This window comes from Equus quagga, chromosome 12 (assembly GCF_021613505.1).
Source record: "Equus quagga isolate Etosha38 chromosome 12, UCLA_HA_Equagga_1.0, whole genome shotgun sequence".
Lineage (NCBI taxonomy): Eukaryota > Metazoa > Chordata > Mammalia > Perissodactyla > Equidae > Equus > Equus quagga.
In genome coordinates this window covers 108225366-108245587 of record NC_060278.1, presented here as the reverse complement: position 1 = coordinate 108245587, position 20222 = coordinate 108225366, and the positions used below count along the sequence as shown (strand labels likewise).

The 20222-nt window shown below is 40.0% G+C and overlaps 1 protein-coding gene across 1 annotated transcript in view; it reads right to left on the bottom strand.

Moving 5' to 3' along the window:
• The window catches only part of CDH26 (cadherin 26), a 48348-nt gene that overhangs the window by 19315 nt on the left and 8811 nt on the right, over nt 1–20222 (bottom strand). The window contains exons 4-9 of the mRNA XM_046678062.1: nt 19237–19398; nt 10028–10175; nt 8275–8441; nt 7949–8077; nt 5831–6016; nt 4302–4570 (exon numbers count right to left, since the gene is read on the bottom strand). Coding sequence (XP_046534018.1) covers nt 4302–4570; nt 5831–6016; nt 7949–8077; nt 8275–8441; nt 10028–10175; nt 19237–19398 — 1061 coding nt within the window. The remainder of the gene's footprint in view (nt 1–4301; nt 4571–5830; nt 6017–7948; nt 8078–8274; nt 8442–10027; nt 10176–19236; nt 19399–20222) is intronic.

Sequence of the window (20222 nt, the reverse complement as noted above, 5' to 3'; positions counted from 1 at the left end):
TGAGGAACCTGCATACTGTTTTCCATAGCAGCTGTACCATTTTACATTCCCACCAACAGAATACAAGTGTTCCAATGCCTCCACATCCCAGCCAACACTCGCTGCTTTCTGGTTTCTTTGACAGTAGCCATCCTAATGGGTGTGAGGTGGTATCTCACTATAGCTCTGATTTGCATTTCCCTAAAGATTAATGATGTTAGACATCTTTTCGTGTACTTATTGTCCATTTGTATATCTTCTTGGGAGAAATGTCTATTGAAATCCTTTGTCCATTTTTAAATCAGGTTGCTTTTTGTTGTTGTTTTTGAGTTTTAGAAGTCCTCTATAAATTCTAGGTATTAATCTGTTATCAGGGATATGATTTGAAGATATTTTCTCCCATTCTGTGGGCTGCCTTTGTACTCTGTGGATAGTGTTTTTGATGCATAAAATGTTTTAATTTTCATGAAATCCAATTTGACTATTTTTTCTTTTGTTCTGTACACTTTTGATGTCAAATCCAAGAAATCCTTGCCAAGTCCAGCGATGTAAAGCTTTTGTCCTATGTTTTCTTCTAAGAGTTTTGTTGTCTTAGGTTTTACATTTAGGTCCTTGATCCATTTGGAGTTAATTTTTGTATGTGGTGCGAGGTGGCTTGTTTCTGTCTTTGGAGTTCGAATGAGTCTTTGTGGACAGCATATAGTTGGATCACATGCTTTTATGCATTCTGCCAAGTTCTGTCCTTTGATTGCAGAGTTCAATCCATGTACATATAAAGTAATTGCTGATAAGGAGGGACTTCCAGCTGTCATTGTGCTATTGCTTTTCTATATGCCCTTTTTTGTCCCTCATTTCCTACATCACTGCCTTCTTTTGGTTTAGTTAGGTTTTCGTGGTTAAATGTTTACATTATTTTCTATTTCCTTTTGTGTATATTCTATAGCTATTTTCTTTGTGGTTACCATGGGGATTGCATTTCACATCCTAAAGTTATAACACTCTAATATGCATTTATACCAGCCTACTTTCAATAACATACAAAAACTCTGCTCCTTTACAGCTCTGTTCCCACCTCTTTCAGTTGTGGATGTCACAAAATTACGTCTTTATAAATTGTGTGCCCAGAAACATAAACTAGTAATTCTTTCAAATGCATTAGTCTCCTAAATCACATAGAAAACAAGATTTGGAGTTACAAACCAAAGTTACAGGAATACTAGCCTTTACACTCATAACTGTTTTTTTCTCTAAATATTTTAGTCTCTGAAATCGTGTACAAAACAAACAAAAATACAGTTACAAACCACTCTTACAATAATACTAGTTTTTATAATTGCCCAGGTATTTACCTTCATTGAGATCTTTATTCCTCTAGAGAGCTTCAAGTTACTGTCTAGCGTCTTTGCTTTTTACCTTGCAGCATTCCTTTGAGCATTATTTCCAGGGCATGTCTAGTGGTCACAAACTCCCTCAAGTTTTGTTTATCTGAGAATATCTTAATATCTCCCTCACTTTCAAAGGAGAGTTTTGCCAGATAGAGGATTCTTGGTTGACAGTGTTTTTCCTTTTAGCACTTTGAATATATCAGTGTACTGCCTCCTGGGCTGCAAAGTTTCTGATGACAAAACTGCTGATAATCTTATTGAGGATAGCTTGGATATGATGATTCACTTCGCTCTCATTGATTTCGAGATTCTCTCTTTGTGTTTGACTTTTGAAAGTTTGATTGCAATGTATCTCAGTGTGTATCTTTGAGTTCATCTTACTTGGAGTTCTTTGAGCTTCTTGGATGTTTATATTCATGTCTTTCATCAAATTTGGGAACTGTCCAGCCATTATGTCTTCAAATATTCTCTCTGCCCCTGTCTCTCTCTGTTCTCCTTATGAGACTCCCATGATGTGTATTTTGGTCTGCTTGATGGTGTCCCACAGGTCCCTAAGGTTTTGTTCACTTTTCTTCAATCTTTTTTATTTCTGTTCCTCACCCTTGATAGTTTCCATTGTTCTATCTTCAAGTTCAGTGATCCTTTCTTCTGCCTACTTAAATCTGCCTTTAAATCCCTCGAGTGAGATTTTCATTTCAGTTATTGCACCCTTTAGCTCCAGAATGTCTTTCTGCTTTCTTTTTGGGTTGTCTATCTTATCAATATTTCCATTTTGTTCATACATCGTTTTTCTTGACTTTCTCCACATCTTCCTTTAGTTCTTTAAGCATCTGTAAGGCATTTGTTTTAAGTGTCTTTCAATTGTCTACTAGATCTGCCATTTGTTCTTATTCAGGGACAGTTTCTGTGTATTTATTTTGTCCTTTAAATGGGCCATTCTTTCCTGTTTCTTTATATGTCTTGTGATTTTTTTCTGAATGCTAGACATTTGGATCCAATAATGTAGTAACTCAGGAAATCAGGGTCTCCTCCTCCTCCAACGTTTGCTGTTTTCTCTTATTGTTTTTGTTTATATTTGTCAATTTTTTTTTGATTGTTGTAGGTTTTCTCAGTGCCAAGGATCAGACTGAGGTGAAAACTTAATGTTTTCTCAGATCTTTTCCTGCCTTTCCCTGGGCATGCATGGTCACTTTCTAATTTTCCCCATATATGCAGTTGTTTTTGAATGTCCTAGTCTTTAATGGTTGGCTCCTGGAAGAGGGGAAATGTGAAAATGAAGTGGAGGGAAAGAAGGCATTGGTCCTTTAAACTCCCTGGAAGTTGTTTCAACTGGAGGGGGAGGGGCTTGCAACAATGGAGGGGAGGTGAAGAACAAGGGCTTCTCGCCTCTTTGCACCTCTGCAACCAGAAGGAGCAATAAGAACACAGATCCAACATATTTGGAGGACAGGGTCCTTTTTGCCCACCCTGGTTCCCACAAGCTGTGTGCAAACTACCTCAGGAATACGCGCACGGCTGCCTGCCACATGGCTGGAGGTGGGGGATGGGTAGCTGCTGGTGTGCTAAGAGCTGAAATTGACTAAAATTAACCTCAATTTACCTTCTGAGTCTTCCCTGGAAGTCACAAGCCTTCAACAGACTTCAGAGTTCCAAAATAGGTACATCAGAAAGGTTCTGCCAGTGCAGTTGTTCTCTGGGTGGGGAGACAGATTCCTGGTGCTTTCCACTCTGCCATCTCCCTCCGAATTATGGCAACTTTATTTTTAAAAACAAAACACTAGGCAATCCAAGTATTTTGTTTTTAAAAATAGAATTGTCATAGGGGCTGGCTGAGTGGCATACTGGTTAGGTTCACACATTCTGCTTTGGCAGCCTGGAGTTTGCAGGTTCAGATTCCGGGTGCAGACCTGCACACTGCTCATCAGGCCATGCTGTGGCATTGTCCCATATACAAAATATAGGAAGACTAGCAGAGATGTTAGCTCAGTGCCAATCTTCCTCAAGCAAAAAGAGGAAGATTGGCAACAGATATTAGCTCAGGGCCTATCTTCCTCACCAAAAACAAAATAGAGTTGTCATAGTCAATCTTCCTGGGGAATATGGCAACTTTATTTTTAAAAACACTAAGCAACCCAAGTGTTCATTGACAGATGAACAAATAAACAAAATGTGGTATATACTTACAGTGAAATATTATTCAGCTTTAAAAAGGAAGGAAATTCTGACGTTCTATAACATAGATGAAACTTGAGGACATTATGCTTAATTAAATAAGCCAGTCACAAAAAATACAAACACTGATTCCACTTATATGAAATACCTAGAGTAGTCAAATTCATAGAGACAGAAAGGAGAATAGTGATGGCCAGGGGCTGGAGGTGGAGGAGAATAGGGGGTTATTATTTAATGGGTATAGAGTTTCTGTTTTACAAGATGAAAGAGTTCTGGAGATGGATGGTGGTGAACTTTGCACAACAATTTGAATGTCCTTAATGCCACTGAATTGTACACTTGCAAATGGTTAAAATAATAAACTTTATGTATGTATATTTTACCACAGTTAAAAAAATTTAAAAAAAAACTTCTGTTGTTCAGAAGCCAGAGGGCTGCCAGTTTACAAACTTTGCTAAAGAGGGAGCTAGAAACACACAACAAATTGTTTTAATACAAGAAAAAGACTATAAAAGAGATACCTCCTAAGTGCAGAGGGAAACGAGCAGGTAAATTCCACCTGGAGGGGTCAGAGACTGCTACAGAAGGAAGGCCTTGAACCTGGGCCAATGGGCTTCCTCCTGGTGGCTTCTGGTATTTTCATAACTGAGATCTGAGACAAACTCAACCTCTTGAGCACATCAAAGGAGCTACTTTTCCAACAGGAATCCTCTTGAGTATGTGGCTAATTCTGCTTAAACAACCCTTCCCCTTCCCTCTTCTCACCTTATCTGACTGGCAGTTTTGTCTGGATCCAGAGCATTAAAAGTTCCCAACTGAATTCCAGGCTTGGCACCATCGACTTCACTGACGACGAAGCTCCCAGGGTGAAAGGCCGGCGGGTCGTTGGCGTCCATCACCTGCACACTCACGGTGGCACTTGCCACTGCCTTCCTTGGCTTCAGAATCTTGCCCCCCTCGCAGGAGAAGAGCAGCTCTTCATTTTCCACGGCAATGACAAGGCTTCGCACTGGGTGGGTTTCATAATCCAAAGGCTGTGAACCCCGGAGAGAGGACCTCATTAGTACCTGCTCTCCTCTGGCCAGCAGAAGCTCAGCAGGGATCACTGCAGACTGAGAGCCTTTGGCTTTTGCAATTCATTTATTATTTACACTGTCTTTGATAATGATCAAAAGACAGTCGTCAGCCCATTTTCAAATCATTTATGGAGTTCTTTTTTTTTCCTCCCCCTCTCCTGGTTGAAAAGAGCCACCATCCATCAGAGGGTAATGAAAAATGCAACAAAAACCATAACCTAATGAAACATTAATGTGACAACCCTGCTGCAAAAAAATCAGGGGCGCTTAGGGAAATACGGATATTGATGATCATAGTTACTCAGGGTACAAAGTGCTCAGTGACTTAAAAGAATCGAAAAGCTAGGAATATTTGGAAAATTCAACCTGAGGTGTGTAGTGTAGCATATTCACGGAGACTTGCTATGGTCACAGCCAATTGGCATCACCAATCGGAGCTTGTTACATGGACAGGTAGAAACTCTTGCCCCACCCCAGACCTGCTAACTCAGGTCAGCCTTTGAACTTGATCCCCAGGTTGACTCACCTGCACTTCACCAGAGTCTCTGGTCATTCTAGAGTCTAGCTGAGAACCATTAATACTAAAGACACTGGGGTCAGACTGCCCCAGTCAGAACCCCTACCCCAGCTGTGTGACTTCATGAAAATGACCATCCTCACCGGGCTTTGGTTTCCTTATCAGTAAAATGAGGTAATGATACTTTCCTGTAGGGGAAACTCTCCATTAGGCATAGCAGGCAAAGTGCCAGGGTCCCACAATACTTTTAGGGGCCTGCACAAATGTTCTAATTTCTTTTAAACTCAGAAGGAAAACAATGAACTCTTAGGGTTAGAGAAAACGTTTTAAATATTTTCATCACATCAGAACAAAAGAAACATTTTAGGGCCTATGTAAATCTATTAAATTTCGTCTAAAACAAAAAAGACCTAAATGTTGAAATACTTAATGTCATGGTAAAAATAATTTTTAATATTGATATTATTTTGGTGGGAGGAGCCACAAAGGCAAAAGGACCAAGGGCCCAAGGCAGAAGTCATGACGCAGCCCTGCTTTCCTCACAGGGTGCCGAGGGGACTCATGTCACACTGCAAGCAATGTGTTCAGCACGCAGTAAGCATTCACTGACACCAGCTCCTGTTTTGTCATTAGGAATCCTACAGAACGGGACCTCAACATCCATGATCAATTGGCCGGCACGCATTCTGTTATGGCTGTACCTTGATAACATTTAAAATCCCTTCATTGGTCTCAGGGTCAGTCAAAATGTCAAAATGTCCCTCTTCGTTGCCATTCACTATGTGGAATTTTGCTCTCCAAGCTGATGTAAGCGGCGTGTCACCATCTTGGACCAGGAGACGCAACACACCCTGGCGGGGTTGGCCTTCAGAAATCTGAATCTCATACTGAGAGAGGCAATAGTCATTTCCACGTCATGGAGATAAAGAAACACAATTTAAAAAGAAGGCAAAAGAGAGAGAAAATGTCCGCCTTTAGTACAACAGTCTGGATATTTCTCTTGCTACTGAACTTGACCTCAAGGGATTGGAAAGTCTGCCTGATTGCAGAACAGGCATCAGTAACAAACCTCTCGTCCCTTCTCCCTGAGCCCTCGCGTCCACAACTGAATGACTTTAAAAGTAATCTTCACTCCAACCCAATGCACTGATGTTCTAAGAATTTTAAAAATAATAATACACATCCTAGTTTATGCTACCGAAAAAATCTTCTCCTAAAATAGAACTCTTATGGTTATTTAGATTAAGGTGATCATTTTTCTAACACATATAGATCTTTAAAATAGCTTCTTATTCAATACTTTTCGTGATAAGATAATTTCTCTGGATAAGAACATCAAAATAACAGTGTATATTGGGGCTGGCCCCGTGGCCGAGTGGTTAGGTTCGCGCGCTCCACTGCAGGCGGCCCAGTGTTGCGTTGGTTCGGATCCTGGGCGCGGACATGGCACTGCTCATGGAGCCACGCTGGGGCGGCGTCCCGCGTGCCACGGCTGGAAGGACCCACAGCAAAGAGTATGCGACTATGTACTGGGGGGCTTTGGGGAGAAAAAGGAAAAAATAAAATCTTTAAAAAAAAAATAAATAAATAACAGCGTATATTTCTTCCAGCCTACTTTTGAAAGCACGGCCAGAGAAGGACTTTGGAACAAGGCTCAAACATAATAAATAGTATTTTTCAGTTATTCTGTATCGTTTGGTGAGGTGCTTTCATGGAAAACATTTCAGCTTTGGTTTATACAATTAAAAATTTTCTTTTAAATGATGCTTTTAAAAACTAATTGTTTGTAGCATTTACTTATTCAATAAAGGCTACTACCTACCAAGTTCCGTATTAGGTGCTGTGAACAAGACAGGCAAAAATCCCATCCCTAGGGAGTTGATGACTGCGTGTGTGTACGTCAAGGGGGTGAGCTGGGAATTTAACTAGGTTGTCAGGAAGGGCCTCATTGAGGGAGATCAGGAGAAAGACAGAAATGCAATGGATATTTTTCCTTAAAAAATTCATATGGAATACCAAAAAAAAAAAAAACTGGAGGCAGATCCCAAGCAGCGTTTACTTTCTCTGTTAGCAACCTTGCCTATCTTAAGTGGTGAGGTATTTCCACACCAGCCTTACACAGTGGATTTCAACACTTTCTTCAAGTCTGGGGACCTGGCAGCATGCGAAATCCTATGTGGAACTCTGATACATAAATCAGGGGAGCTGAGGAAGGCAAGCCCAGAGCCCACCTGCCCATCTTCCCTGCGTCAGAGCCCTGAAGGTTGTGTGAAAAGCTCAGCTCTAGACTTCTCACCCAGCGGTGATTCTGCCTCCCAGGGGACATTTGGCAATTTTTGGGTGTCACAACTGGTGGATACTACTGGCATCTAGTGGGTAGAGGTCAGGGATGGTACTAAACATCCTGTAATACACTGGGCAGCCTCCTCCCCCAAACAAAGGATTTCCATCCCCAAACGTCAACAGTGCAGAAGCTGAGAAACCCTGCTGTGGATGAGCATGAATTCTCTGCAGGGTGCCTAGGCTGCAGGGTCCTCATCTGTCAACTAGACATCAGGGGGTAGTTCCAACAATTAAAAATGAAATAATTCGTGTAAAAGTTCTTAGCACAGTTTCTGGCACAAAGTAGGAAAACACGTGAGCTCACGTGACTGTTCTCAAATGATTCGATGCCATTCTTGTCAACTTCTTGATTCTAGTTTAAGTTATTTTGAGAATTACAGGTGTGTGGGGTGACACGGGGATCCCCTCATCGAAACCGCCTCTGGGACATGGGGGCCATTTGTGTCGGGACTTGAATTTGAGCCCAGGTGCCTTACGTTCTCTTGGGCAAATGTGGGCATGCGGTTGTTGCCTTCTTGCACGTTGACATGAACCGTGGCCGTGGATGACAGCTGTGGTTCTCCGTAATCCCTCGCTCCGATCACTAGCGTAAACCGAGGAGCAGTCTATGTGGGGAAAGAAACAGAAGTCAAGCCCTTCAAATACAGAACAGGGAAATATTAATACAGAAATGCTCCATTTTACCAATTTCATTAATAAGTCTAGACACAGAGGGCTTCTCACTGCCAACGTACACCTCAAGTCTGGGGCTCAGAGATGGAGAACACATTTCATTTTTTTGAAATAAGAAAATCCACATAACCTCATAATCTAAGCATCCTGAGAGTCGTATTTCTCCACTATAACGTTCAATCCGGAAGCCACTTTCTTTCAGTACCGGTGTTTGAGAAACAAGGAAATAAAAGACTTGAGAATTTGGAGTATTTTCTTGATCCAAATCAACTGTTGACATCTGAAAAATAGGTTGACCTGGAAAGAATTTTTTCAAGTGTTACTATTGGCCACAGGCAGCCTATCAAACCAGCAGGAGGGTGTTTCTTTGCTAAGTGGCATTGGGGCATACACCAGAATGGATTAAACATTGAAATACATACTAGACAAAATAAAGAGGAATATTTAAATAGTCATAAGGTCAAGAGGACTCTTCTAATCATGACTGCAAACGCAGCAGACTTAAAGGACAAACTTGAGAGATCAGATAGATTTTTAAAGGTGTGGCAAAAACTATGGACGAAATTCAAAAGGAAAAGACAAACCAGGAAAACATATTTGAAATATAGATGGCAGACACAGATATTCTTAATATAGAATGAGGAGGTTAAAATCAAGGGGAAAAACGACAAACATACAAACAGAAATGGACAAAGAAAGAAAGAAGTAACTGGCAATAGGAATAGAAATGACCAAGAAACCTATAAAAATGTTCAAGCTCTTAATAATCACAGATGAACAATACGCTGGGGACTCTCACATGTTGCTGGCAGATGAATAAATTCTAACACTTAAATCGTGTGTGCAATTGGAACTAGCAATTCTACTTCTCTGAATTTAGGTAAGTAAATAACGCTTGAATGGGGCACATATTTAGCTAAATTATGTTCACTGAAGCGTATTTTACGGTAATGACAAAATGTGGCAACAAAACATAAATGTCCAACAATGGAAGATTAGTTAAATACCTTAAAGCACATCCCTAAAATAAAATATTATGCAATATGATACTGTAAGAGAATACTGTTGCATTACAAACAGTAAAACTTTTTTTAAAAAAGAAAATTCATAAATATACACTTGTAAAAAAGCATGCCCATATATTTGTAAATATTTTGTGTATACACGTACATTTTGTACTCTGATAAAGATGAAAAAAGTATGTAGATATACAAATATGTATATGTAACTATACATAAAAATCTGTGAGTATATACACATATGTAAAGATAACATACAGTTTGTGTATACACACACATATAAAATGCAAAGAAAAATATTGAAAGTATATTAACTAAAACATTGATGGTACTTATCTTTAATTGGTAATATTAAAGATGCTTTCTATTTCAGTCTTTTTATTTCTTGGAATTTTTCCAAGTTATCCAAATGCTATTTTGCAAAGTGAACAATGCTTTTTTGTTATTAAAATAGATGCTCATTCTAGTAAGAGTGGTTTGGATCTAAAGACTCACAGGATCTGCAGCTCAGGAACTCTAGATGCCGTATTGTTGTCATTTTACAGACGAGAAGTTCACAGAGAGGTTCAGGGACTTGCCCCCTAGCTCTGCCTTTTTCCGTCACTGCATTTGGCTTTATTTTAGATTGGTATTTACATGTCAGCTCCTCCAAATGACACAACTTCTACATCGTTTTATTGCCAATACAAAAATGAGGCTTGCAGACCTCAAAGCATTTCGCTCGAAGCCAGGGCCTGCAGCCTTTGGGATGTGAGCAGTGGAATGTCTCCCTGAAGACATCTAGGAGCAAGGGCCCCATCGGCAAGGAAGCAGGAGAACCTCTGGGGTGCAGAGGAGAAAGGAAGCTGTGCAGCCCGCACGCACCTGCATCGTGGTCCTCTCTCACACTGACGTCAAATTCCTTCTCAGGGAACTGGGGCGCATGATCATTCACGTCAGTGATCCTAATGTTGAAAGTCAAGGATTTGTCCACAATTTTTCCTGTTGAGCGATTCACCACATCAAAATAAACCTAAGAAGCAGAGAACTGTATTAATGTTGCAGAACCATTTACTTGATGCCACTAATCAGATAACCGTTAGTATAATTGTGTGCTTCATGTCTGTCTCCTCCACTAGACCGACAGTTCCTGAGGGCAGGGGTCATATTGCTCTCATTCACTGTGTGAGCCCAGGGACTGAGCGCAGCGCTGGCATAGACTAAGTGCTCAATCAACACTAGAGAACAAATCAACGTGTTGACTTGAATCTCAGTTTCTCCACCTGGGTAAACATAGGCCAGGTGCTTGTGAGCATCAGTTTCTACAGCCTATCAGTGTTGTCATGAGAAATAAACACACTAACGAATATCGCTGAATGATTACAGAGAGCAGAAACTTAAAAGTTTTTGGGAAAGTGAACATTTAAAGTAACTAGCACAGCTGTCAATATAAGGTGGGTTTTTAAATGGTCACTGCTGTTACTTCTGTACTGAGTAAGATCAATTCTTCTCAAACACGCCTGTGAGAAGTCTTTCCTTTCAAAAGATCTCAAATCAATAATTTAGGCTTCTATCTTTAGTTTCTTAAGAAACTCAAAAAAAAAAGGAGCAAATTAAACTCAAACAGAAAGAAAATAATAAAGATAAAAGCATATATCAATAAAATTGAAAATAGCAAAACAATAAAGTCAATGAAACCAAGAGCTGGTTTGCCTTTCCACGCATATTTTGGGATCAGCTTGTGATATATATAAAAAATTTTGCTAGACTTTTTATGAGGTTTGCACTGAATTTTTAGATAAATTTTGGAGGAATTGTCATCTTAATGTTTAATCTTTCAATCCATAAACACTTTTCATTCATTTGGGTCTTCTTCGATTGCTTTCATCAGTGTTTTATAGTTTTGAGTAAACAGATCCTGCACATAGATTAGATTTATACCTAAGCACGTTATTTGTTTTGGTGATATTGTAAATGATATTGCTTTTAAAATCTTGCTTTCTGATTATTCATAGGTGGTACATAGAAACACAATTGATTTTTACTTATAACTATATTTCCTGTGACCTTGCTACAATTTATTTTCAAATGTTAAAAATAGGCAAAGGATTTGAACAGACACTTCTTCAAAGAAGATATACAGATGGCAAATAATTCATGGTTTGTCATTAGGAAAATCCAAATTAAAACCCCTGTGAGATACTCCTACACATCTGCTTGAATGGCTCACATGAAAAAACTGACACAGATGCAGACAATTGGAGAATAGTTTAGGAGTTTCTGATAAAGTTCAACATAGACTTACCATGTGATCCAACAAATCCACTCCTAGGTATTTAACTTAAAGAAATCAAAACTTATGTTCACAGAAAACCTATATGCTCACAGCAGCGTTGTCTGTGATTGCCAAAAATTGGAAAGAACTCATGTGTCCTTCAACTGATGAGTTGATAAACCGTCATACATCCAGAAAATGGAATACTACTCAGCAAGAAAGAGGAACAAATGATCAACACATGCCACAACATGGATGAATTTCATGTGCACTATGCTAAGTGAAAAACTCTGGAATTAAACAGTGACATTCTGTGTGATTCCATTTATATGACATGCTAAACGAGGTACAAATGAGGGGATGGAGAACAGATCAGTGGTTTCCAGGGGTTGAGGGTTAGAGGAGAGTTTGATTATAAAGGAGAAGCATAAGGAAATATCAGGGGTGACAGAACCGCCCTGTATTTTGATTGTGGCGGTGGGTACACAGTGCTGCACTTGTCAAAACTGGACATCAAAAGGTATAGATTTTACTTTATGTAAATTTAAAAAATTAAATACACACAATATGTGGAAGGAGTAAATGTGGTTAAGGGTTGCAAGGTCATGGCATTGCCCAAGAAATTGTAAAAATACTTTATATTAAATCTGATAAGTGAAGAATGAATGTTGTAATTTCTAGAGTAATCATTAAATGAAGAGTAAAAGAATGTATAAGTAACTAATAGAGGAGGAAAAATTGAATCATAAAACATAATTAATTCAAAAGAATATAAGAAAGGAGAGGAAAAAGAGCCTAGAACAGCTGAACAAAGAGAAAACAAACAATAAGATGACAGATTTAACACAAACATATGTTTTAATATTAAACATAAAATACTGAACATCGCAATTAAAAAACAAAATTAGACAAAACACATCTATGTGCTGCTTACAGGAAATACACCTTAAATATAAGAATATGGAAAAGTTGACCATAAAAGGATATTTTACCGTCTCTACGTGTATGAGCTTCTTTTGGCTCGTCTTTGAAGATAGAGAGATAGAGAGATTTTCAAAGACGAACCAAAAGAAGCTCGTCTATTTCTCCAGCTACAAATATCAAAATATCAAACTTTAAGGCAAGAAGTCTTACTAGAGATAAATGGGGACATTTCAAAATTGCAAAAGGCTCAATCTATGAGGAAGATATCATATAGCAATTCTAAATTTGTGTGCACCTGCCAATAAAGCCTCAAAATATATAAAGCTAGGATTAACAGAACTAAAATGGGAAGTGGAGATTTTCATACACCTGTTTCAGAAACTGATAGAACAAGCAGATAAACAAAAACAGATAATCAGTAAGAACATCAAGAATTTAAGCAACACAATGAACAGATTTGATGTTAAATAGAACAGTGTACCCAACCCTGCAGTGTAGACATTCTTTTCAAGAGCACATTGACCATTTACCAAATTGATCATATGCTAGGATTTAAAGCAAGTCTCAACAAATTTTGAAGTTACAACCACAGAGAGTATTAAGCTGGAAATCATTAAGAAAGAGATAACTTACAACCCCAAATGGGGGCCAGCCCGATGGCGCAGCGGTTACGTGCACACGTTCCGCTTCGGCGGCCCGGGGTTCACCAGTTCAGATCCCAGGTGCGGACATGGCACCGCTTGGCAAGCCATGCTGTGGTAGGCGTCCCACATATAAAGTAGAGGAAGACGGGCACTGATGTTAGCTCAGGGCCAGTCTTCCTCAGCAAACAGAGGAGGATTGGCAGTAGTTAGCTCAGGGCTAATCTTCCTCAAAAACAAAAAACAAAAAACCCCCAAATGCTTGGAAGTTAAGCAAAACACTTCTAAATAACTTATGGGTCAAAGAAGAAATCACAAGGAAATCAGAAAATATTTTGAACTGAATGGTAATGAAAATACAATATATCAAAATGCATTTTGCTCCCCTCATTCAGTCATCAAATCCAGACATTATAAGCATATTTTGATTCTGTGAAGCCTAAGGAGTAAATGAAAGCTTGTGAGATGATAACTTACAGACACCAGTCATTGTTGTCTTTGGCGATAAGGGGTTTTTGAGATTTGCCCAAGCTATGACTCCTAGGTCTCAAGTCCCTTGTAGAAACCATGCTGCTAAAAATCTTTCATCCTGAATTATATTTCACATACTCAAAATGCTCAGTAATGTAAACAAATGTATGATTCCATTATTTTGTGCATCAGAGGCTTGGCATGAGGAAATAACCAGAAGTCTTTTTAAGTTTGATGGTGTGATGGTGTAAAAGTTTCTGCATTGGTGGCTTGCCGGGAGATTTGTGAGTCTCACAAAACTCACCTCATAGTGAATTTGATTCAAGAACTATTTATAGGTAGAAAAAGCAGAAAGGAAACAAGCCGTGCAATCACCACAGACAAAGGAACAAAAGTGAGGAAGGCTCTGTTGATGGAGGAATCATGGTCACACGAGGTTTTGTTTATGTCCCTCAGTTGTGGGGTCAGAAAGTCACAGAGACCATAGCAGAATGACTTACCAAAAGCAGAAATATGATGGGCTGCTTTCATTCTACTTCAGTCAAAACACGACTCTAAGAGATTCAGGAAATGCCTTATCACACATATTTATACGGAAGAGCTATTACGTGTGAAAACAAACAAAGAAAAAGGCTGCTTGAACCACAACAAAAGTCTTGATTCTGCTTTTTGCAAATAGCAATACCACATAGCACTAGTGACTAGTGATTGCTTGCAGAGAAAGAAGGGCGTTCTCTAGGACTGCTGAAGATGTTGCCAACCTGATGCATCTGGAGAGAGCAAGACTTTCTCACGTGATCCCTGCTACAAAGATACTCCCATCATTCTGCTCTGAGTAGATGCTAAAACTGGCGTGCGTGCAATGAAAGCTGAGATGCCAGCGGGAAACCTAGGCTCATTTTTGTCTCCTTGAAAGCGAATTATACCTCCTCATTACCATATTTTTTGGTTTGAGTGCATATTTTTTGCAAATGATCATTTGAAGCTACAATGGCATGCCAAAATATTAGATATAAAAATATATAAGCAAAGGCAACAATCCTAAGTCCACTTCTGGGCCTATTCAGACAGCATCTTCTTCAAGTGATTCACTTCATTTCCATCTGTGAGGATGTTTCCGTAAGACCACATCAGCACCAATGACCAGCTTTTGAAGACCAAGATTTTAAGAGGATAGACACCATTGTCTTAGTCATTTACCTTTAGAGGAGAAGGAACAGCATGGATGCATATCTCTATACATCTGTCAAAACCCATAGAATGTATAACAGCAAGAGTGAAGCCTACAGTAAACTATGGGCTTACTTAACAAAATGTAGTGTATTGACTTACCGGTTGTAACAAATGTACTACATTAATGCAAGATGTTAATAGGAGAAACTGTGGGCGAGCATGGGAAAGTGTGGGGGTATACAGGAACTCTGTACTTTCCTAAACCTAAAGCGACTCTAAAAAATAAAGTCTATTAATTTAAAAAAGTCCCTACTTATAAAATAAAAAGTGAGCAACTGTATATGTATTTTTTAAAGTAAGTCTAATCTTACTTGCTACTGAATCTCTCATTGCTTTAGGATAAGTAGTGATTTTATTTGTTGAAGGCTGAGAAGATTGTGAGGAAAGAGTCAGCGGTCAGGCAGAAGGTCAGAGTGACAGAACAAGGCGAGGGAAAGGGGATGAACGCTGCATCGAGGTGCTCTCAAGGCAGATGACCCTTTACGATGGGAACATTGGTTTCTCAGGGGTCATCTGGTTGCCAGGTACCGGGTCCTGCTCAGGGATGTGAGAAAGCATGGGGTTTATTCCAGGAGAAGAAGCTTCAGTGAGGCCCAGGGAGGACTCACCAGGACTGGGCTGAGCCCTTACATAGATCATCTCCTTTCTTCCTTGCATAAGCCTTAGATAGAGGCACCCATGTCACCCTGCTCTGCACCACTGAGAGGTTACACAGCTGTCCAGCTCTCAGCTTGGAGGTGGAGGAGCCCAGATTCAAGTCCAGTTAGGTGTAGCCTTGACGGCGCCATCAGCCAGTTCTTCAGACTTCCATCTATGGCCACACGGAGCTCAGAGCAGGAGTTTTATCAGATGGGCATCTCAGGACCTTGACAGATTCAGGCAGCTTCTCTCTACCGCTTCTCCTCAGGGCCCACAAGGCCTTCTCCTCAACTTTGCTGTCCACGCCTCCTCGGGCCTCTTTCCCTGCAGACTCGCGGCTCACTCACAGGCATCCACCCTGGTGGTCCTGCTAGACATCTTAAAATGGTGGCCTGGCCCAAAGTCTACTCCAGCTCAGCTCTCCCCTCTCTCCCTACAAGACAAAGGATGCTGCACTGCGACTACTACTGAACTGGTCTGCTTTGGGGACTCCAACATACATTTTTAAATTTTTGTGCAAGCAAGTTGGCTTTCTCACACACCATTTCTACATGCTCCTCCATAATTTATGACTGCGCTGGCAACTCTCTGCTCCTTAATCGCCCTGACTTCTGGCTCTGAAACCGTGCCAACTGTAATCCTTCCACTTGAAAACAAGAACCACATGTTTGTTTTATGTTTATTATTTTACATTCCATTTATTATCCTAAAAGCTACATCTGAGACCTTTAGTTCTGTAAGATGCCTGAGAGGCATAAATGTTGTTTATTCTTTGGCAAGATGCTGAGAATTTCCAGGGAGCTCAGAATCGCAATGGAGAAGGAAAATGTCATGGATATTTTCTACACTTGGAAAGGGTTTTCAGCCTTTTGTTATAGCCTTGAAACTTAGATCCTTGGATAAACACACCATAGTGCATTGACATTATGGATTGGCATATGGCTATTTGAAATTACATGTGCAAGATCTATACTCTTAGACACAAATGAGCATATGGAAACATCTTAAATGGCAAACACAAAATGCAAAATCACTTATATGCATAGTTTCTAGGCAAAGATAACTGTGTTGGGATAAAGATTGACAAATAATTATTATGAGGAATATAAAAGGATGTATTTTCTTGAGTGTATTTGTAGCCTATGAAATTGAGCATATTTTGATATAAATGGATAAGATTCCTACACAGAAAAAAGTCAGACTTTTTCCCTCTCCAAGTCTTTCTTAAATCTTCCAGCAATTCTCAGTTGGTATTACCGCTTTCTTATAGGTTTATGGAATTAATAAGTTGGCATCCCCTACTCCTGCCATCTCTAAAACACAAGTTTTGACATGTTTTGGCTAGTTCTAGTGACTTCCTCACTACCCTCAAGAGTAAAGCAGTGCTATTAGAAATGCCCTTTCTGTCACTACATTAGGTTTACTTAATTTTTAATAACATCCTGTCTCTATGCAAAAAACAATAAGCATTCTTCTATAGAAGCAGATGGTTAAGCTTGAATGCTCGGTTTGTGTAGCATTCTTATCACACTCTGCTTATCCCTTTTGGGCTGCTAATCCTCCCATCAGCCTGTTTCACATCTTCCTAACTAGTGTGTTAACCCCTGTGTGTTAGTTTCCTATGGCTTCTGTAACAAAGTATCACCAACTGGGTGGCTTACAACAAAAATTTATCCTCTCACAGTTCTGGAAGCTGGAAGCCAAATCAAGGTGTCGGCAGGGTTGGTTCCTTCTGGAGTCTCTGAGGGAGAGGCTGTTCCAGGCCTCTCTCCTAACTTCCAGTGTTTCTCAGCTTGTAGACATCACTCCAACCTCTGTCTCCAGCTTCACATGGCATTCTCTTCTGTGTCTTTTTCTGCTTCCAGATTTCCCTCCTTTTATAAGGATGTCCATCACTAGATTAGGACCCACGCTAATCCAGTATAACCTCATCTTACCTGCAAAGACCTTATATCCAAATTAGGTCTCATTCACAGGTGCCAGGGGTTGGGACTTGAACCCATCTTTTTGGAAGACACAATTCAACCCACAATACCCTGGAAAGCAGAGTCTACATTTACTGTGCTCATTCATTCATCCGACATGATTAATTGAGAACCTATCTCGGGTCATGATTATGAATAAAACAGGGTCTCTCCCCTCTGAGAAATTACAATCTGATAGGGGAGACTGATCGACAGAGAATCAAACACAAAAGTATACAACAGGTATACAACAGGTATTGAGGAGAAAGTAAAACCGAGTAAGAAGGCAGAGACCCACCGGCGGAGGGAGCCTGCCCCAGAATTCTCACCCTGTGTCTCCCTTCATGGAAGATAATAGTCAAATGAGGGGAACAACTAGCAAACAATGGCAGAAATCAATGTAAAAGGACAACTGTGATAATGTTTTGGGGGATTGAAACATGGATTTGATCTAGCCAGCGAGGTCCAAGCTCAGGGCCTTGTCTTCCTGTAACAGAACCCATGGGGATGCTGATCATGTCCCCCACCTTTTCCCTTTCATCTCTAAAGGGTCCCTGGGACCTACTGTGATATTCCAAGGTTTTCCATCTCAACATCAAGTTTCAGAAAACACTCATAGGTATTTGGCTTCAGCATTATCAGCTTCTAGGCATGAAGTCCCATATTAAACGTTGTGAATGTCAACGATTAATATATCATTAAAGATGTTAAAAGCAAACAATGACTACAACCAAAAAAGAAAACTCGCAGGCACTAAATGTTTGGTTCCTTCCTGCCCAGGTCCCGTCCATTACGTGTTTTGGGTGCTCCCTACTCACTGTGTGGAAGCCCATGGACCAGCAGCAGCAGCATCGCCTGGGAACTGGTTAGGAAGGCAGACTCTCAGCCCACGCCCCACCCCAGGACCTACTGAAACAGCATCTGCATTTTAACAAGATCCCTAGGTGATCTGTTTGCTCATTAAAGATTGAGAACCGCTGACCCAGGGTTCCACTTATGACTCTTTTTTTTTATTCTTTCTTTTTAACAGACACTGAAAATTCTGGAGAAAGGGGCAAGGGTTTATGTGGCTAGAGAAGACCCAGAGTGTCATCTTCGCCCGCCTTTCAGAGTTTGGGAAGAATTTCTGCCTGTTTAAAAGTTAGAGATTCAAAGCCTGTCAATGAGTTAAGGGTTTACCCATGTATTTTATGATACATACAAAGATTTTGAAGTCATTGGAGAAAAACTATATAAATTACTTCTTTCAGATGTTAAGCAACATCTTCCCACCCTGAAGGAATTAATGTATAGGCAAGCAGGCCTGAGAACCAAGCCCAGTTTTCAGCAGAAGTCAAAATAGAACAAAGACTGGCTTCCTAAGAACTCCCTCTCAGATTATGTTGGTAACGAGATATACCACCACATTGTTTGGGCATTTTTCTTTGTAATTTCCTTTCCTGGTTTAGAACCTGAATTTCAACACAGTTGACCATGGTGTTCGGGTGATGAAATCTTAAGGATTACCTGGACACAATAAGAAACTGTCACCAGATATGTAACTCGTCATTCATCAGTTATTAGGTAACCCATTGTGTCTGTTGTAGCGTCATTCCATGGATTCCATCCGTGACTCTTCGAAACTAAACAGGCCGTTTTGTAAGCATTCTGTAGCTCTATCCCCAAATGCTTTCAGATTTCCCGATCATGTTGGGATATTGGTCATTAGAAGGAAGATCTGTCGTGGCTCACATAGATTGCAGAAATAATTACAAAGCCAAAGTCCAGAACTCTAAAAGAAGGTTACAAAATTGACCTCTGTCTCCCATACATACATCTAAAGCTTGCCACAGTGCATAATATATCAATCTCCCAGAACCTGGCACACAGTCAGCTTAAATAATGCTTACCGAATACAATATTCCTGCAAGAATATACCAAGCTCAGAATGTATCAAATTTTAGGTACCATAAAAGATGGTGTTGTCTCTCGATCCACAGTGCGATGAACATATATTTTTCCACTCTCATGTTCTTCTATAGAAAACAAACCAATCTCTGGATATTCATCCACACCAGGTCCACTGATTAAATACATCAATGACGTGTCATCAGGTATAACACTGAACAGCTGGAAGGAGAAAAAATGAGGATGAAAAGAGGATGAGACTAAAGCACTGTACATATCAAACATCAAGGCTAAGATTAAAAGGGATTTGTAAAGACTCATACCCAGCAATTGCGCATCTGAGGATTTATCCTAAAGAAGTAAAGATATGCAATGATGCAGGAACAAGGAACATGGCTGCAGTTTGGTTTGTAACTGTGAAAAACTGGGAACAACAGAAATGTTTCCATCAATATGGAAAGAATCATATAACGGTACCACTCCCTTCACCTAACATGGGACTCCAGCTTTTCAGGATTCACATGGTCTGCCCCAGAAAGACAGGTGTCGTTAAACAAGAAAGGATACTGGCAGAAAAATACGCATGTGTGATCCCATTTAGTTAATACAGATTCATACTAGTAAATCTGCAGAGGAATATCTGAAAGTGATGTGCTAATATTGGTTATCCTTCCAGGGAAAGAGGAATAATAATCAAACAGCTAACATTTAGAAAGAGCTTAGAATGAGCCAACTTATATATGCCTTACCTACGCTAACCTATTTAATCTTTAAAACCATCCCGTAATAACTAGACACTACCATGGACCGCATTGTGCAGAGGAGGGAACAGAAGGGATATCTGACTTACAGAGTAATGATGAGGTGTGTCTGGAATATGAACCCACTGTGTCCCCTGACTCCTGGGAGAATGCACTTTTAACGACTGAGCCTTGAAAACTTTCTGTAGATGTTTTCTTATCGTAGGCACATACTACTTTTATAAACGTTGCAAAAATATGAATTTTTTTCTTTCCTAGGAATCTAGAGCATTAGAGCTGTAGGGG